Here is a 17,400-nt window from a genome sequence, read left to right as displayed (position 1 = left end):
AAGCACTTGGGCCATCTTCCACTGCTTTACCAGGTCACACCAGAGAGCTGGATCAGAAGTGGAGCAGCTGGGCTTCGAACCGGGGTCCATATGGGATGCTGGTGCTGCAGGCAGCAGCTTTAGCCACTACACCACAGCGCTGGACCCCAGGGCTGTCTTCTTGCCATGCTCCTCACCCACTGCATGGGCTGTTTCCTCCCAGTGGGGCTGCCCCAGCCTCTCCCCAGAGCCTCAGACCTGAGACCCCCCCCTAGTGCCCACCAAGTCCCACCCTGGCCTCGGTGTATCCCCCTAACTGTGTCTTCTCTCAGGGCCCTGTCTCAGGGTTGGCCCCACTGTCCCCCTCCAACCCAGAGCTCTGGCCTCACGCTGGCCAGTTCCCTGCCATCAGGCCCGGCAGCTCATGGCTCCCCTCTCAGCCTCCCGACAGCCCTTTTAACCAGCCCCCTCCGGCATTCCTGGCAGCCTCCCCACCCCCCAACCCAGCCTCTCTTGGCCTCCCAGCCTGGCTCCACATTCTAGTCCAGCCAGGAGATTTATTTATTTGTTTGGAAGGCATAGTTCAGAGAGAGAGAGAGAGACCTTCCATTCACTGGTTCACTCTGCAAATGGCCACAGTGGCTAGGCCTTGACTGGAGCCAGGAGCTCCATCTGGGTCTCCCGTGTGAGTGGCAGGGCCCTAAGTACTTGAGCGGTCTTCGGCTGCTTTCCCAGGCACTCTAGCGGCAGGGAGCTGGATCAGAAGTGGAGCAGCTGGGACTCAAACCAGTGATCCTATGGGTGGCAGGCAGAGGCTTGACCCGCTGCGCCACAACCGAGGGAGACCTTAAAGGCAGGTTGAGCCTGTCCCACTCCTGCCTGAAACCTTACTGACTCCCCAGTACCCCCGGGACTGACCTGAAGCCCGTGTCTGGCCCCTCCAGCCTTGTCTCCCCGCTGTGCGATCTGTGTCACACTTCTCTGCTTACACACACGCCCCTGTCTTTGTCAGTCTTGGCTGGCTGCTCTGGTAAATTTCCCGGGACGCCCTCCGGATCACCACCACCGGTCTGGATCAGGTGCCGCCTCTGGGTAGGGGTCTGCTCCCCACCCTGGACTAAGCCCTCTGGGGCGGGGCCTGGGCTGTCCCTGCTGTGCCCCCAGCACAGTTCCCCTCAGAGCCCAGCGCTGAAGGGGCTGCATTCGACGCTTAGGATCTGAGGGGCTGGTTTGACTGGCCCTCTGCCCCTGCCCAGATGAGTGGCCTTTTGTCTTGGGCCCCTGCCGCCCACGTGGGAGACCCAGATGTAGTTCCTGCCTCCTGACTTCAGCCCGGCCCGGCTCTGACTGTTGTGGGCATTGGGGGTGAGTGAACCAGCTGATGGAAGGTCTCTCTCTCTCTTTACCTTTCAGATAAAGTGAAAATAAATATAGTTGTCTGTTGCTGTTGTTATTTTTATTTTGTTTTCCTTGAAGAGAAGGATCTCCCAAACTGCAGAGCCGCCACACTTGGCCTGGCTGATGCGAGGTGATGCCTACCCCAGGAGGCGGCTGCCGTGCAGGACAGAGGCACCGGCAGTGGCTGGGACCTCTGTTAGCCACGCGCCTCCCGGGGCTGCTAACGGGATGCCCTGAGGCCTCCCCCCAGCAGCCTCCGCCATAGTTCTTGGCTGAGCAGCACCTGTTCCCTGCGGGCGCCCTGCAGCACACTCTGGTTCTCCTGGGCTCTCCGGATCAGGTAGGGGATCACCTCCTCCAGGGAGCCGTAGGGGATCGACTTGTACACCGCATAGCCGGCCTGTCCTGGGGGGAGAGTGTTGGCGGGGTGCGGGCTTGGGCTTGGAGACTGCGAACGTGGCGCACTAGCTGAGCTACGAATCTCGCAGTGCAAGGGCTAAAACCCTTGCAGCAAACGTTTCTGAAAACCCTAACGTGATGAAGGTGCTTCTGAGAGAGTAATGCGTGTACTCATCCAAGCGCTAAGACACAGCGAGGCGCCAAAGCAGGAAGGGGCACACAGGAGGCCGCTCCTGCCCCGTGCAGGTAGCAGGAACTATTCGGGGATCTCGGAGCTGCAGAAGCTACACATGGGCTTAACCTGACTCAGGTGACAGCCATAGAGGGGAACATTCCTCGGCGAAGCTGGAACCCCGAAGAGCGACATTCTCAAAGAAAGAGTTAACACAAGTCGCCCCTCCCTCCTTCCCGTATCTTGGCCATAAGCAGAGCAGGAAAGAAAACTGGAAAACCCATCTCTTAGGAGCTTGTGGCCATGGTTAACCCAAACTTGCAACACTAGGCTGTCTCAAGGAACCCTCAAGCTGTGAATTTTGGGCAAAGTGGCTTTGTACCCCTTAGCACCTGACAGAAGAAAACTGAAGTCTGGTGTCGGGCCCTGGGGAGCAGCAGGGTCAGGACTACAAAATCTACAGGAAACCGGGCACCGTGGTGGAGGAGCAGCAGAAGCAGCCGCTCTGGCTGGGAGCCTGCGTGCACTGGTGGGAAGGGCGGAGGGACCCGGCTAGGGTGAGGAGTGAGGGGGTGGGCACGCAGGGGATGGGCCGGCCACTTACCCAGCACTAGGGAGACGTGGTCACACATGCCCAGGAGTTGTCCGAAGCAGACAGGCCCATCCAGAGGAATGCCCAGCTCCCACATGCTACAGAAAAGGCCACGTTAGGGAGCTGGACAGAGGCGGCAGCCAGAGCTGTCCCGGGGGCCATTACGCACCCGCGTGCCTATTCCAGAAACTCAAAAAGAGAAGTATTTCTTAACCTGATGATAAATGAGCCCTTTGAAAGTCGCCCAGTAAGTCGCAGTCATTTTCCTGGAACCCTCGGACCTCCCCGCGCTCCAGCCAACAAGGGTTAATGTCTCGTCCAGCTAGGGGACCCACAGCATGACACGGCTTCAACATCTCTAACATGCTCCTGCGAACACCTCACTGTTCCTGCCTGGCCCAGGTCCACCACCCTCTGCCCGTCCCTGGCATGTGAGCGGGAAGAGGAGGGAGGAGGCTCTTTTGAGGGTGCCTGTTCCCCCCTCCCCCACCTCGTACCGCCTGGTTGCCTGGCGAACAGACTCCTCATTGTGGGAAGCCACCATGAGGTGGCACAGGGGGCCACGGCGGGTCACGTGGGTCAGCATCAGCTCCAGGCAGCGGCTGTAACTGAAGGGAGATGCTCCACTCAACTCTCCTGGTGAGCAAGGGTCAGGCGCCAGGGACCGGGGATTCCTGTCCTCGGGGAGGGGGTCTCCGTGGCCAGAGACTTCCTCCCTGTCACCTGCACCAGCTACAAGGGCCAGCATTTTCCTCTCCTGTAACAAGGCAAGCCCACCGCATCGCGCTGTTGGGAGGGTGGAGTGAGGTCAGGTCACAACCAAGGGTCCTGTCCACACGCTAGGTTATTCCCTGCAGCGTGGTCTCCAGGATGTGACTGACAACAGCTCAGACGTCCCCAAGCGGGCAGCCAGCTCGGAGAGCTAGGGCTCAGGCAGAGAGGAGGAGGGACGCCGCCTGGAACAGGGCGCAGAGCCTGGCCAGCGCTCACCCAGCTTGTGGTCAGCCCCGTGCCACCCCTGCTGCTGCTCCTCCCTGCACCCCGGGTGTGTTCTCTGCCCCCGAGGAAACGGAGTCCCACGCAGGAGGTCAGAAGGTAAGAGGAGAGAGAGCATGCTGGTGTTTTGCCAAGACAGCGAGGCCACCCTACCCTGCCCTCTGTCAGCCACAGCACAGGCCTAGAGACGGCTCCCCGCTCTGGGTAATGGCCATTCCTCCCGGGGAAGGTCCCCGGACCTTGCCCACACTGCTAGAGTTCAGCCCTTTGCTCAATTTCCTTTCCCTTGCTTGGATTTGTGGGAAAAATCTAACCACTCATCTACTCCCCAGACCAACCCAAGGTCTATGGGAGCATCAGAGTTGTCTGCACATTTCAGAGGGGAACGGGTTTAGTTCATGTTTTATCCCCAAGTCACCTGGCAAGAATCGGCCGGGCAGGGATGGGAACCCAGGCTGCCTGATGCTCCAGAGCCTGGGCTCCTTGTCGCTAGACTCCCCTGCCTTTAAGATACCGATTGGAGGGGTGTGCACTGTGGCACAGCGGGTTAAGCTGCTGTCTGCAATGCAGGCGTCCCATATGGGCACTGGTTCAATTCTTGGCTGCAAATGGCCTGGGAAAGCAGCAGAAGATGGCCCAGGTGCTTGGGCCCCTGCACCCGCATGGGAGACCCGGAGGAAGCTCTTGGCTCCTGGCTTCGGTCTGGGTGTGGCCCGGCTCCAGCTGTGGCAGCCATTTCCAGGGGATAGAAGAACTCTCTCTCTGTAACTCTGCCTCTCTCTCTCTCTTTTAAGATTTATTTATTTGAAAGAGTTACACAGAGAGAGAAGGAGAGGCAGAGAGAGAGAGAGAGAGAGAGAGAGAGAGAGAGAGAGAGTCTTCCATCCGCTGGTGCACACCCCAATTGGCTGCAACAGCTGGAGCTCCACTGATCAAAGCCAGGAGCCAGGAGCTTCTTCCGGGTCTCCCACGCCATCTTCTACTGCTTTCCCAGGCCACAGAAGAGAGCTGGATCAGAAGTGGAGCAGCCGGGTCTTGAACTGGCATCCATATGAGATGCCGGCTCTGCAGGCAGCAGCTTTACAGCGCTGGCCCCTACTCTGCCTTTCAAATAAAATAAATAAAGAAGCACTGGATTACTGGAAAAAAAAAAGATACTGAGAAGCAAGGAGCAGTTTGTAGGCATAATCTCTTTTGCACAGAGAATAAACAAAATGTTTAAAAATCTTCGTATGTGCCTGAACATGCATAAGGACACATGGAAGGAGCTGGCATTGTGGCCCAGCAAGTTAAGCCACCACCTGCAGTGTGCACATCCCACATGGACAACGGTTCGAATCCTGGCTCCCTACTAATGTGCTGGAGAAAGTGGTGGCAGATGGCCTAAGTACTTAGACCCCTGCCACCCACATGGAAGACCTGGAGGGGGCTCCTGGTTTTTTGCTTTGGCCCAGACCAGCCCCAGCTGTTGTGATCATTTGGGGAGTGACCTAGGGGATAGAAAATCTCTCTCTCTCACTCTCTCCCCCGTCTCTCCTTCTGTCTATAACTCTGCCTTTGAAATAAATAAATATTAAAAGGAAAACAAGAAAGGAACATAGGAAACACATGTAAGAAGCTAAAGCAAGGGCCGGCGCTGTGGCATAGCAGGTAAAGCCACCACCTGCAGCGCCAGCATTCCACATGGGCACCGGTTCAAGTCCCCCAGCTGCTTCACTCCTGATCCAACTCCCTGATAATGGCCTGGGAAAGCAGTGGAAGATGGCCCAAGTCCTTGGTCCCTGCACAAGTTCCTGGCTCCTGGCTTCAGATCAGCTCGGCTCTGGCTGTTGCGACCATTTGGGGACTAAACCAGTGGATGGAGGACCTCTCTCTTTCTTTGTCTCTGTGCCTCTCTCTGTAACTCTGTCTTATAAATAAATAAGAAGCTAAAGTGGTTACCTGGGGCAGGGGGACATGGAGACTCCATGATTAGATGGGGATATGTGTGAGAGTGAAATCCATCAGGGCTTTTGTCTTCATGTCATTTGGGGGTTTGAACCACATGGACTCATTATTTATTCAAAATCTATATTAAAACATCTATGGTACTAGGTTGGAAAGGATATGGAAAAATGAAAGCTCTTATGCATTGCTGGAGCAAATGTAAAATGTCGCAGCCACTTTGGAAAACCACCTGACAATTCTCAGAAAGTTCAACAACAACTCCACCCCGAGGTCTGTCCCCTAGAGAACTGAAAATGTATGTTCACACCAAAACCTGCCCATGAATGTTCACAGCGGCAGCTTTGTCTATAGTAGCCCCAGAGTGGAAACGACCCACATGTCCACCAATTGATGAATGATAAGCAAAATGTGGTCTATCCACGCAATGGAATATTATGCAGCTGTAAAAAGGAATGAAGTTGTGATTCAGGCTACGACATGGGTGAGCTTTGAAAGCATCCTACTAAGTAGGAGGAGCCACGTACAAAGTGTACGTATTGTAGGATTCTCTTTCTGTGAAGTGTCCAGGATTGGCAGACCCACAGAAACAGAGAGCAGAGGCTGCTGGGGGCTGAGGGGGGCAGAGGATGAATGATGACCGCTAATGGGCGTGGGGCTTCTCTTTGCCACGATGCAAAGGCTCTGGAGTTAGACAGTGGTGGTGGTCGCTCAACTTTTGAATAAACTCTACTGAATTGTGCACTTTAAAACGGTGGATTTTACGATATGTGAATTATCTCTCAATTTAAAAAATGCTCCCAGTCATGAAGTCTACGAGCATGCCTTGGCACCCTCGCAGGTCTGGGAGATGAGCCTGGATTCTAAGCCTGGCTTCGCCACTTCTGCCCTGCAACTTGAACAAGCCTCTGTGGCCCCCTGAGAGCCTGGGGGACTGAGCCGTGCAGCTGTCTAGAGGAAGGAACCTTCCAGGTGGTGGGGATCACGAGGGGGCCTAGCAGGGCTGGAGTGAGTGAGCGAGAGGGACCAGATCATGTGGCGCCTGTGGATACAGCAGGACCTGAGGGGTTACTGACCTGGTGCTGGGGGCTATGGAGGGAGTGACGGGGTGGGGTGGGGGGCACATGACCTGACTTAGGGATTAACGGGCTTCCTCTGGCTACGAGCAGGTGGTGGCCAGGCAAGTGAGGGCGTCCTGGGCCCAAGAGAGGGAGGAGGACGGAGGTGCCCCGGGCCTGCTCAGCTCACAGCCTGGCGGGCAGAGGGAGCTCCAGATGTCACTACTGTTTCTGGCCAGGACCGGCCTGGCCCAGCCCTACCTGCGACTGGTGGCCTCATAGTCAGGCAGAGTGGGATCTTCGGTTCCCTGGAGTCGTGCCACGGCTCTCTCCTTGACCAGGTAGGCCCCGCGAACCAACTTAACACCGAAGGCCAGGCCCGCCCTGTGAGCGGCCTCAGCATCCCGCCCCAGTCGCTCGTGGGTGTCCTGGAGGGGGCGGGAGGCACACAGGCAGGCTCGCGTGGTGTGGAGACCCTCGGGAACCCCAGCCACGGTCCTGCCAAGCAGACCACGCACCTTCAGATAGGCCTGGTACGTGTTCCACACCCACGGCCCGCCTTCCCCGGGGCTGTTCCAGCGCACGGCCAGGGCGGCCACCAGCAGAGAGAGCGCAGGGTTGATGAAGGTGTATTCGGCATCCACCAGGAGCCTCACGTGCCGCGCCCGGGCGTGCTGGGGGAGGGGGAGACTGCGGTCAGGGCCCCCGGGGTGCGCACGCGCGCGGCAGCCCAGCCGACCCGGCCCAAGGCCTTACCTGTGCCACGCGGTGCAAGCGGCTCAGAGAGGCCTGCAGGTGGTGGTTCTGCCTGGCGTTGAGGAAGGAGACCTGAAGGCCCTAGGGGACAGCAGGGAAGACGAGAGGGGCTCAGGACCCCGGGACCCTTCTAAGGCCTGAGTCTCCTCGTCCCCAACCTCCAGGGAGGGGAAGAGTTTGGCAACTGTCAGACGTCAGAAACGTAGCTGTATGGGACGGGCACCATTCACTGGGGTGCGCTACATGGGTCGCACTCTGGGTTTGAACCCTGCTCTGCCGCTTACTGTGTGACCTTGAGCAGGTCATGTGACCTCTCTGGGCCTCAGTTTTTTTCTCTGTAAGAGGAAGAAGATAGGGGCCGGCGCTGTGGCATAGCAGGTAAAGCCGCCGCCTGCAGCACCAGCATCCCATGTGGGCACAAGTTCGAGTCCTGGCTGCTCCACTTTTGATCCAGCTCCCTGTTATTGCGCCTAGGAAAGCAGCGGAAGATGGCCCAAGTGCTGGGGCCCCTGCACCCCTGTGGGAGAACCCAGATGCAGCTCTTGGCTCTGCCTTTAAATATAGAAATGAATCTTTGGGGGAAAAAAAGTTGCTATGTGAAGTGTGCCTGGATCAAACCAGGACAGGATGTGGCTAACACCAAATGCATACGTGGTGCTCTGTATCTGTGAGTTCCAAATCCACGTATTCAACCAGATAGCTATCTCTCTTGCTGTCTCTTCCTCTCTCTCTGCAGCTCTTTCACATAAATATATCTTTTTAAACAATTCTTAAAAATAAAGACTAGGAGAAGACACATTGGAGTGTCTAGTGCAGCGTTGGTTGGGGGTGGTGCAGACTTGGACACTGCTCTGTGGAGCAGCTGTTTAAGGGAGCAGTCGGAAGGCCACCTCCCACATCACAGTGCTGGTTTGGGCCCCAGCTCCGGCTTTTCACTCCAGCTTCCTGTGAACGCAGACCCCGGCAGGCAGCGGCCACAGGTGAAGTAACTGGATCCTGGCCTCCTGCGTGGGAGCCTACATTAAATTCCTGGCAATTGAGTTCAGCCCCTGCCTAGCCCCATCCCTTGGGGGCCTTTAAGGAGAGTGAACCAAGCGATGGGATCTCTGACTGTCTCCCAAAGAAGTAAAAAATAAATAAAATATGCCCCCCCCCCCCGGTAGAAAAGGGTAGGAAGAAACTCGGCGGTGGTGGAAATCTTTTACATATTGATAAGAAAGAACTTGCATTGCTCAGGTGTGTGCATTCGTCAAAGTTCATTTGTACCTTGTATCTTTCACTGTATGTCTATTCAATTTCAAAAGGAACAAGCACATTGTAATTAATTATTGAACTCTAATTAATGATTCACACATCCTGGCACATTTAGGGGGAGAAGTATACTGATGTCTAAAACTTACTTGGAAATGTGTCAAAAAATAGGATGGTGGTGGGTGTTGGGCCCAGAGGTTAAGACACCTCTGTCCCGTGTCAGGGGGCCTGGGTTCGCTCCCCAGCTCCGGCTCCCGACCCCAGCTTCCTGCCAGTGCAGCCCCTGGAGCCGCAGGGGGTGGCTCAAATAGTTGGGGTCCTGCCACCCACGTGGAGACCTGCACTGCATTCCTGACTCCCAGCTTCAACCTGGCCCAGTCCAGGCCATTGTGGGCAACTGAGGTGTGAACCAGGAGCTCGCTCGCTCACCTGCTCTCTCTCTCTCTCTCGAATAAATTTAAAAGAAATGATAGATTGATTGGAGAGAGGGATGATTAGGAGAGTGGCTATGATGTAACGTGAGCATAGTTAAATGTTAAAGGTGATAGGTACGCGAGTGTTCACTGACTTTTGTATGTTTGAAATTCTTCACGATAAAACTGGGGGGAACATGCCCCCCAAACACTAAAGGGGGCTTTCAAAAAGTTCACGGGAGATACACACTATCGTTCATTTCATTTTTTCCTCATGAACATCTTTAAGCCTCTTGTATGCACATGACAAAATGAGATTACAGTCACAGAAAAACACACATTATACAGCATGGAGCTGCTGCCGATGGCAGGGAGGGGAGGGAGGAAACAGAGACAAAAGGAATGAATGAGTGAATGAATGAATGGATAGACTGAAGTCTCTTGGGTCTGATCAGTGCTTACCTCCAGGCAGCACACGCCGGTGTGGCAGTGATGACGGCTAAAGTATTGACATACTTCCTATTGGTCCACAAACAGCTGCCGTCCCAGTCCCTCCTCTGAGAGCTGCCAGCCCCCAGAGCCCCTGCCCTCCACCCCCAGTGACCCACAATCCATCCATTCCAGCCGCACCCCAGAGCAGCACCACACTTTTCCTGCTGGTTCCAAGCTGGGAGGTGATGCTGGCTAAATGCGGTACAGTCTGGAGGGCAGGTGCTTGGCGCAGCAATGGCGCAGGCAGCCGAGACTCCCAAGTCCAAGGTCAGAGAGCCTGCGCTCGGGTATCAGGTCAGGCTCCTGATTCCAGGTTCCTGTGAGTGCAGACCCTGGGGATCCGTGAGTGCAGCGGGGATGGCTCAAGTAGTTGAGTTCCTGCCACTCACGTGGGGGACCAGGAGTGAGTTCCCAGCCTCAGTTTGGGCCCTGGCCCAACTCTGGGCCGTTGTGGACCTTTGGAGGCATGAACCAATGGATGGGATCCTGTGGTGGAATGAGAAGGCCATGCCAAGATGGTCGCTGGCAACAGAAACTGCCTGGCAACAGGCTGTGATTGGTTAGGGCATAAACAGCCCCTTGACCGGATTGGCTGCCTCGGCTATATAAGCTGCTAAACCAACTGAAATAAATGAGTCTGTGGGCTGCTCGCCTCTGGCCTGCTTTCGCCCAGCTCCCAGGGTCTGTGTGGTGACTCTGCGCCTCTTGACCCCACCATGCTCTTCCTCTCAGAACGAATCCATGGCAACAGGATCCCTCACTCTCTCCAGATAGATATAGATATAGATATAGATATAGATATAGATATAGATATAGATATACAGATGGATAGATCATCTGAGTTTCTCTATGTCTGTGTGCCTCCTAAATAAATGAATGAATGCCGTGCAGTCTGAACCTGTTGGTGCCTGGGGCGTCCAAGCCTCGACCCTGGCAGTCTCCGCCCGCGGTCCTTACCTGCCCAGAGTCCATGGCTTCTGCCAGCCTCTCGGGGCTCAGCTCCGAGGAGGCCCCTTGCTGGCTGACCCGTGAAGCTAGCTCCTTCTGCAATGGGGTGGTGTGTGCAGAGGTGAGGGGGGGCCTGGTGGGCAGCCAGGTCCTCTCCCCTCCCCACCCCTGCCCATGCCTTACACAGAGCCGAGGGCTGGTCAGTGCCGTCATCCTTATTTGCATGAGGTTGTTGCTCCCAGTCAGGCCTAAGGGCTCCGGGAGGTCTCGTGACAGGTCCACGCACCGCAGCATGGCGCGGAGGTTTGCCTCGTACCAGTCCTCACTGTCCAGCCAGCAGGCAGCAGGGTTGGGAGCCTGGGAACCCGCTCACCGCCATCCTCCCGCCTCCCTGGGCCCTGGCCCCCTACTCACCCAGTCTTTTCAGCCGAGTCTGGCTCCTCCTCTATGGGGACTGCCAGCAGGGGCCGGAGGCCTAGGGCCTGGAGCTGCCGCACACAGCCCCTCACCTCCTCAGCCGTCTCTCCAGCCACAAATTGCCCATAGAAGGATGCTCGGAGCAGCGCGCCTGAGAGCCGGGAACCCAGGAGTCGCTGAGACCAGGCCTGAAGCTGGGTGACAGGGAGCAGGGGCTCAGAATCGGCCGGAGCAGCTTCCAGGCCGGTCTCCGGGGCCACTGCTCACCGCCAGCCCGTGGGTGACCAGAGGGGGCCAGGCACACAGCCGCAGCACTAGCAAAGCCCGCGCCAGCTCTCCTGTGCCCTTGAGGTGGAAGGCCGCCCCATCAAAGTGCAGGGGCTGCCAGCCGCCCGCGGAGGGGCCGGCTTGGGAAGAGAGCGCTCGGCTGGCCTGCAGCATCACGCGTCCCTTGCCACTTCTGCGCTGGAAGGAGGGGCACTGGGGGCTGCAGGTGCACCAACAGCCCCTTACCCAGCTAGGGGGCAGTGACTGATTAACCGGGCGAAACTTTAGGCTCACAAGATCACAGATAATCATTAACCAATGGGGACAGAGTCCAGAGTAACGGTAACAGGAAAGGAGCCCACTGTAACAGCCCCCCGTGACCCTCGGCACAGCACCGCACACCCATGGAGCACCCGCCTTATGCCAGGAGGCACTGAGTGAGGCCACGGGACAGCCGCAAGGCTCTGTGGGTTCAAGGCGGTGTGGCTTTGCCATCTTGGGTGAGCCAGTTAGCCTGTTTGTCTTGAAACAGGAAACAGTATGGTGCTGTTGAGAGAAAACACACACAACCTATTACCCGAATGTCCCCTGCTAAGTATGTATCCTAGAGAACTTGACCATGGGCATCACACAGAAAGTACAGCATGCAGGTCACTGCACTGATGTTTACTCGAAGCCCCAAATGGGAACCTCCCAGATTTCCATCAACAGGAGACTGGATAAGTACACTGGGGTACATTCTTGCAGTGGAATACTACACAGTAATGAAAAAGTGTTTACCTTGTTCACGCCCCGCCATCTCTCGGGGATCTTCTTCATTGTTACGTTTCTAATGGTCATACAGTAACTGCTTCCCCTTCGGTGCGCCGTTAGTGAATTTTAACACATGTGCAGCTCCACTGCACCACCCGATGAGGGTAAGAGCAGCCCTATCATTTCAGAAGTCCCTGTTTATAACCACACCTTCCCCCCACCCGCACTCCCTGGTATCCACTAGTGCCTTTCATCTTTCAGTTTGGTCTTTTGGAGAACGCCACGATACGGAACCACGCGGTCCATAATCCTGGAGCCGGGCTTCTCTCACTAAGCATAATGTCTTTTGAGATTTGCCCAAGCTCTTGCGGGTTCCCATAGCTGCTCCTTGCTAGCGCCTCACAAGATGGATACACCTCAGCGTCTCTTCTAGTCTCTTGTTGAAGGACATCTGCGTCACGGCCAGTACTCCGCTTTTTTTTTTTTTTAAAAGATTTTATTTATTTATCTGAAAGGCAGAGTCACAGAAACAGAGGGAGAAAGAACAAGAGATCCTCTATCCACTGGTTCACTCCCCAGATGGCTGCAACAGCCAGGGCTGGGCCAGGCTGAAGCCAGGAGCCAGGAGCTTCCTCCAGGTCTCCCGCATGGGTGCAGGGGCCCAAGCACTTGAGGCTTGGCTGCTGCTTTCCCAGGTGCATAACTAAGGAACTGGATGAGCAGTGGAGCAGCCGAGACTCGTGCTGGTGCCCATATGGGATGCTGGTGTCACAGGTGGCGTGCTAGTCCTGCTACTCCACAATGCTGGCCCCGGCAGCACTCAGCTTTTGAAATGATGACATTTGGACTTCACTCCCAGGGAATTTGATTACTCGGTCTCAGGCACCGAGGCTTTTAAAAGCCCCAGGCCCAGGCCGGCGCCACGGCTCAATAGGCTAATCCTCTGCCTGTGGCGCCGGCGCCCCGGGTTCTAGTCCCAGTCGGGGCGCCAGATTCTGTCTCAGTTGCTCCTCTTTCAGTCCAGCTCTCTGCTATGGCCCCGGGGGTGCAGTGGAGGATGGCCCAAGTGCTTGGGTCCCTGCCCCCGCATGGGAGACCAGGAGAAGCACCTGGCTCCTGGCTTCGGATCAGCACGGTGCGCCGGCCACGGTGTGCCGGCCACAGCGTGCCGGCCACAGCAGCCATTGGGGGGTGAACCAATGGAAAAGGAAAGACCTTTCTCTCTCACTGTCCACTCTGCCTGTACAAAAACAAAAACAAAAACAAAAAACCCAGGCCCAGCATTGTGGCATAGTGGGTTAAGCCACCCTTTGCAGTACCAGCATCCTACATGGGCACCAGTTCGAGTCTCCACCACTCCACTTCTGATCCAGCTCCCTGCTAATGCACCTGGGAAAGCAGCAGAGGCTGGCCCAAGTCCTTGGGCCCCTGCATCCATGTAAGAGACCCAGAAGAAGTTCCTGGCTCCTGGCTTCACCTGACCTGGTCCCAGGTACACAGCCATTTGGGGAGTGAATCAACGGATGGAAGATCTCTCTCTCTCTCTCTCTCTCTCTCTCTCTGTAACTCTGACTTTCAAATAAATTAATAAATCTTTAAAAATTAATAAAGATGCCCCTTGGGTTGTCTGTGTCATGTATCTAGTTGCCTGGGTTTGGTCCTGGCTCCACTTCCAATTCAAGCTTCCTACAGATGCACGCGCTGGCAGGTGCAGCAAGTGATGGCTCAAGCAGTTGGGCTCCTGCTGCTCACGCGGGAGACCCAGGCTGAGCTCCAGGCTCCTGACTTTGGCCCGACCAAGCTCTGGCTGCTGCAGGCATTTAGTAAGTGAATGTGGGAGGCTCAACCTGGGGCTGGAGGATGCACTTTCTTTCTTTTTAAATGTTTATTTATTTATGAGAAAGGCAGAGTGACAGAGAGAGAAAGAGGGAGGGGCACAGAGAGAGAGAGAGAGAGAGAGAGAGAGAGAAAGAGAGAATCTTCCATGCACTGGTCCATTCCCCAAAGGGCTACAACAGCCAGGGTTGGGTCAGACTGAAGCCAGGAGCCTGGAGCTCCATCCAGCTCTCCCATGTGGACGGCAGGGGCCCAAGGACTCGGACTCATCATTTACTGCCTCCTCAGGCATGGTAGTAGGCAGCTGGATTGGAAGTGGAGCAGCCAAGGCTTAAACAGGCACCCCCATATGGGATGGTGTTGTCATAGCAGTGGCCTAACTTGCTGCCAACATCGCCGGCCCCTGCAGGATGCACTCAGAGATGGTGTACTTGCAGGTGTGCCAACAGCCTCGGTCTGCAGTGCCAGCATCCCTTATGGGTGCCGGTTCGAGCCCCAGTTGCTCCACTTCCAATCTAGCTCTCTGCTGTGGCCTGGGAAAGCAGTGGAAGATGGCCCTAGTCCTTGGGCCCCTGCACCATGGGAGACCCAGAAACTCCTGGCTCCTGGCTTCAGATCAGCGTAGTTACGGCCATTGCAGCCATTTGAGGAGGAACCAGTGGATAGTGGATAGAAGACCTTTCTCTCTCTCTCTCTCTGCCTCTCTGTAACTCTGCCTTTCAAATAAATAAATAAATCTTCATTCATATATATATATATATATATAAATCTCTGTAAAAATGAAATGATAGATGCCACTTCTAGAGGTGAAAAATGTAATAAATGCAATCACAAAAATGAAAACCCAAACTCGGTGGGTGAGACGTAGCTGAAGAACAGCTGGGCGGGAAGATGTGGGAGCGCCGCACTCCAGATGTTATCACACCTTACAGCACAGAGAGACCAAGAGACGGACATAGAAAGCAGAGGTGGAGGTACAGCAAGCACCTAACGAAAGTCTCAAAAGTCAGATGAAAGAGAATGGTGGAGACGACCTCTGGCGAAATAACGGCTGAGAATTTTCCAGAACTGATGAAAAAAAAAAAAAGCACATCCTGAACTAGCCAAGTGTGAAGAAACAGGTGCCTGCACACAGCGTCCTTGCATGGCACCGACGGTAGCGAGCTCTGTTGTTGATTGATGCCTCCTCCGGAGGCTGGCATGGATCAGCTGCTACAGAGATTCTACGGGGTGAGGAAGGTGGGTGTCCCCATGGAGGCCACAGACACGACACGCTGGAGGAGAGGAGGTGGAGACAAAAGCAGCCCATCTGAAGAAAAGCATTCCTTATTATTTTAAAGTATCTACTTATTTGAAAGGGGGAGAGAGAGAGAGAGAGAGAGAGAGAGAGAGAGAGAGAGAGAGAGGTCTTCCCTCCACTGGTTCACTCCCCAAATGGCTGTAATGCCTGGGGTTGGGCCAGGCCAAAGCCAGGAGCCAGGAATTCCATCCGGGTCTCCCATGTATGTGACAGGAGTCCAAGCACTTGGGCCTTCATCTGCTGCTTCCCCAGGTGCCCTGTGGAGTGCAGTGCGGCTGCCAGCATCACATGTGGCGGCTGAACCCCCTGTGCCGCAGCACCGGCCCGAGACGTGTTCTTGTCCCTGACCTGAAGCTGGAAACCAGGGCTCGTGGAGAGTGGAGCTGGGTAGAACGGGGAGGGAGGGTGAGACTGAGGTGGGAATCCTGAGTGCTCGGTGGAGCCACGGAAGCTTCCTGAATCAAGCTCTCAGATGGTCCTTCCGTGGGTGAGCACCCATTTGGTGGTGAGAGGGACAAGGGCTTTAATACCGGCACAGAGGCCAAGGCCTGCACGGAGGACAGTCTCAGGATCAGAGTTCTCTCTCAGGGGTTCTTACTGGGCCCATGATGACCCCTGTTGCCCACCGAAGATGGATGGATGGCCTGGTTGGGTTTCGGGGCACGCCTATTCCTGGAGTGTCCAGTAGGGGGGGCTCATCGGCGACCCAAAGCTTGCTTACCTAGAGCGAGGGCCTGGGCACGGCGCGGGAAAGTCTACACTGCCACCTTCGAAAAGGTGAGTGGACACTGGAGGACAAAAGCAGCTGGGCTCAGGCATGACCCCAACGGTTCCAGGAGATAGTGCGCATAAGGAACTCGGAACGTGGACGGGCAGCTCCTATCTGTTGGCTGTGCGTTCCTGTTGTTGTCACTACGCAGTAGCTCCTGGCATGGACAGGAGGAGTCTCCTAACTGGCCTTGGCCATCTATCCCTGTCCATCTCTGGGGCCGGCGCGTTGTGGTGCAGCAGGTGGAGCCGCCGCCTGCAATGCTGGCATCCCATAGCAGAGCGCTGGTTCAGCCCCGGCTGCTCCACTTCCGATCCAGCTCCCTGCTGATGCGCCTGGGAACGCAGTGGACGATGACCCAAATACTTGGGCCCCTGTCACCCTTGTGGATTGCCCAGTTGGAGTTCTAGGCTCCTGGCTTCCGCCTGGCCCAGCCCCACATTGCAGCCGTCTGGGGAGCGAACCACTGGGTGGAAGATCTGTGTGTCTTTCATTCTCTCTCTGTCACTCTTCCTTTCAAAGAAATAAAATAAATCTTTTTAAAAAAAATCCTTGTCTCACTAGTCCCAGTTCCTACCAATGCCTTCCTTGCCTGTTATCCATCAGTGACAGTTTCAGGAAAATCCTTCCCCGCGCGGGGCCCCGCGGTCCTCTTTGGCTCAGCGCCTGCTCAGCCTCTAATAGCGGGGTCTGATGATCACCTCCACTCTGACGACGGCCACTGTTTCCTCTGCAGCACACTCTCCTCCTCGGAGCTCCAGAACTCAATATACACCAGCAGGTTCACCCTCTCCTGCTGGATGGGTTCCTCTCAAACGTGGCAGTACCGCCCCCGGGTGGCAGCTTTGGAAATCTGCACCAACATTTTTGGTTGCGCTGCAGACTTTTTAAGTGGAAGTCAAGGGCTTGGGCCGGCACAGTGGCTCACTTGGTTAATCCTCTGCCTGCGGCGCCGGTATCCCATATGGGCACTGGGTTCTAGTCCTGGCTGCTGTGGCCCGGGAAGGCAGTGGAGGATGGCCCAAGTCCTTGGGCCCTGCACCCACATGGGAGACCAGGAGGAAGCACCTGGCGCCTGGCTTTGGATCGGTGCAGCGCCAGCCGTGGCGGCCATTTGGGGGTGAACCAATGGAGGGAAGACCTTTCTCTCTGTCTCTCTCTCTCTCTCTCTCTCTCACTGTCTATAACTCTACCTGTCAAATTAAAAAAAAATCAAGAACTTGTGTGTCCACATCCTGAACATCGTAAGGAGAAAGTTTACACAGGAAAATTTTTATATGGTTTAAAATAGATTGACGTTTTGCTCACGTCGGCAGCACATGTACTAAAACTGGAACGATACAGAGAAGATTAGCATGGCCTCTGTGCAAGGATGACGTGCAAATTAGTGAAGCATTCCATATTTTTTTAAAAAATAGTGTAATAGTCTTAATCTTTGTTTTCTAAAGTTGATTGTGGGTTATTTTTGTGGGCAGCCTGATGTTGGGACCTTTTTCTCAAAATAAACAAGTTCTTATTAAACCAGGAATTTGGAGAAAAAAATAGATTGACATTTTCTGAAATGAGATTATGATGTAAATTTGAGCGAAGATTGTTTTTTTGGCTACTGTTTGGAATGGTAGTGAGGATTGTACAACACACTAGAAATTCATTTACTGCA

At 55.3% G+C, this 17,400-nt stretch overlaps 1 protein-coding gene and 1 non-coding gene across 2 annotated transcripts; one reads left to right on the top strand and one right to left on the bottom strand.

Moving 5' to 3' along the window:
- Positions 1 to 1,413: 1,413 nt before the first annotated feature.
- PRODH2 (proline dehydrogenase 2) lies at positions 1,414 to 11,324 on the bottom strand. Its single transcript, XM_062176590.1, has 10 exons — positions 11,083 to 11,324; positions 10,813 to 11,009; positions 10,582 to 10,723; positions 10,408 to 10,494; positions 7,295 to 7,375; positions 7,057 to 7,212; positions 6,800 to 6,966; positions 3,038 to 3,148; positions 2,553 to 2,638; positions 1,414 to 1,782 (listed from the first exon to the last, which is right to left on the bottom strand). The coding sequence occupies exons 1-10, from the start codon at positions 11,254 to 11,256 to the stop codon at positions 1,598 to 1,600; spliced, it is 1,386 nt and encodes a 461-aa protein (XP_062032574.1). The 5' UTR covers positions 11,257 to 11,324; the 3' UTR covers positions 1,414 to 1,597.
- A 5,716-nt stretch (positions 11,325 to 17,040) lies between these two features.
- Positions 17,041 to 17,147, top strand: LOC133748944 (U6 spliceosomal RNA). Its single transcript, XR_009864541.1, has one exon. It is a non-coding gene; the product is annotated as a U6 spliceosomal RNA (small nuclear RNA).
- Positions 17,148 to 17,400: the final 253 nt, after the last annotated feature.

This window comes from Lepus europaeus, chromosome 19 (genome assembly GCF_033115175.1).
Source record: "Lepus europaeus isolate LE1 chromosome 19, mLepTim1.pri, whole genome shotgun sequence".
In the NCBI taxonomy this organism is placed as follows: domain Eukaryota; kingdom Metazoa; phylum Chordata; class Mammalia; order Lagomorpha; family Leporidae; genus Lepus; species Lepus europaeus.
This window is presented reverse-complemented; position numbering and strand designations above follow the sequence as displayed.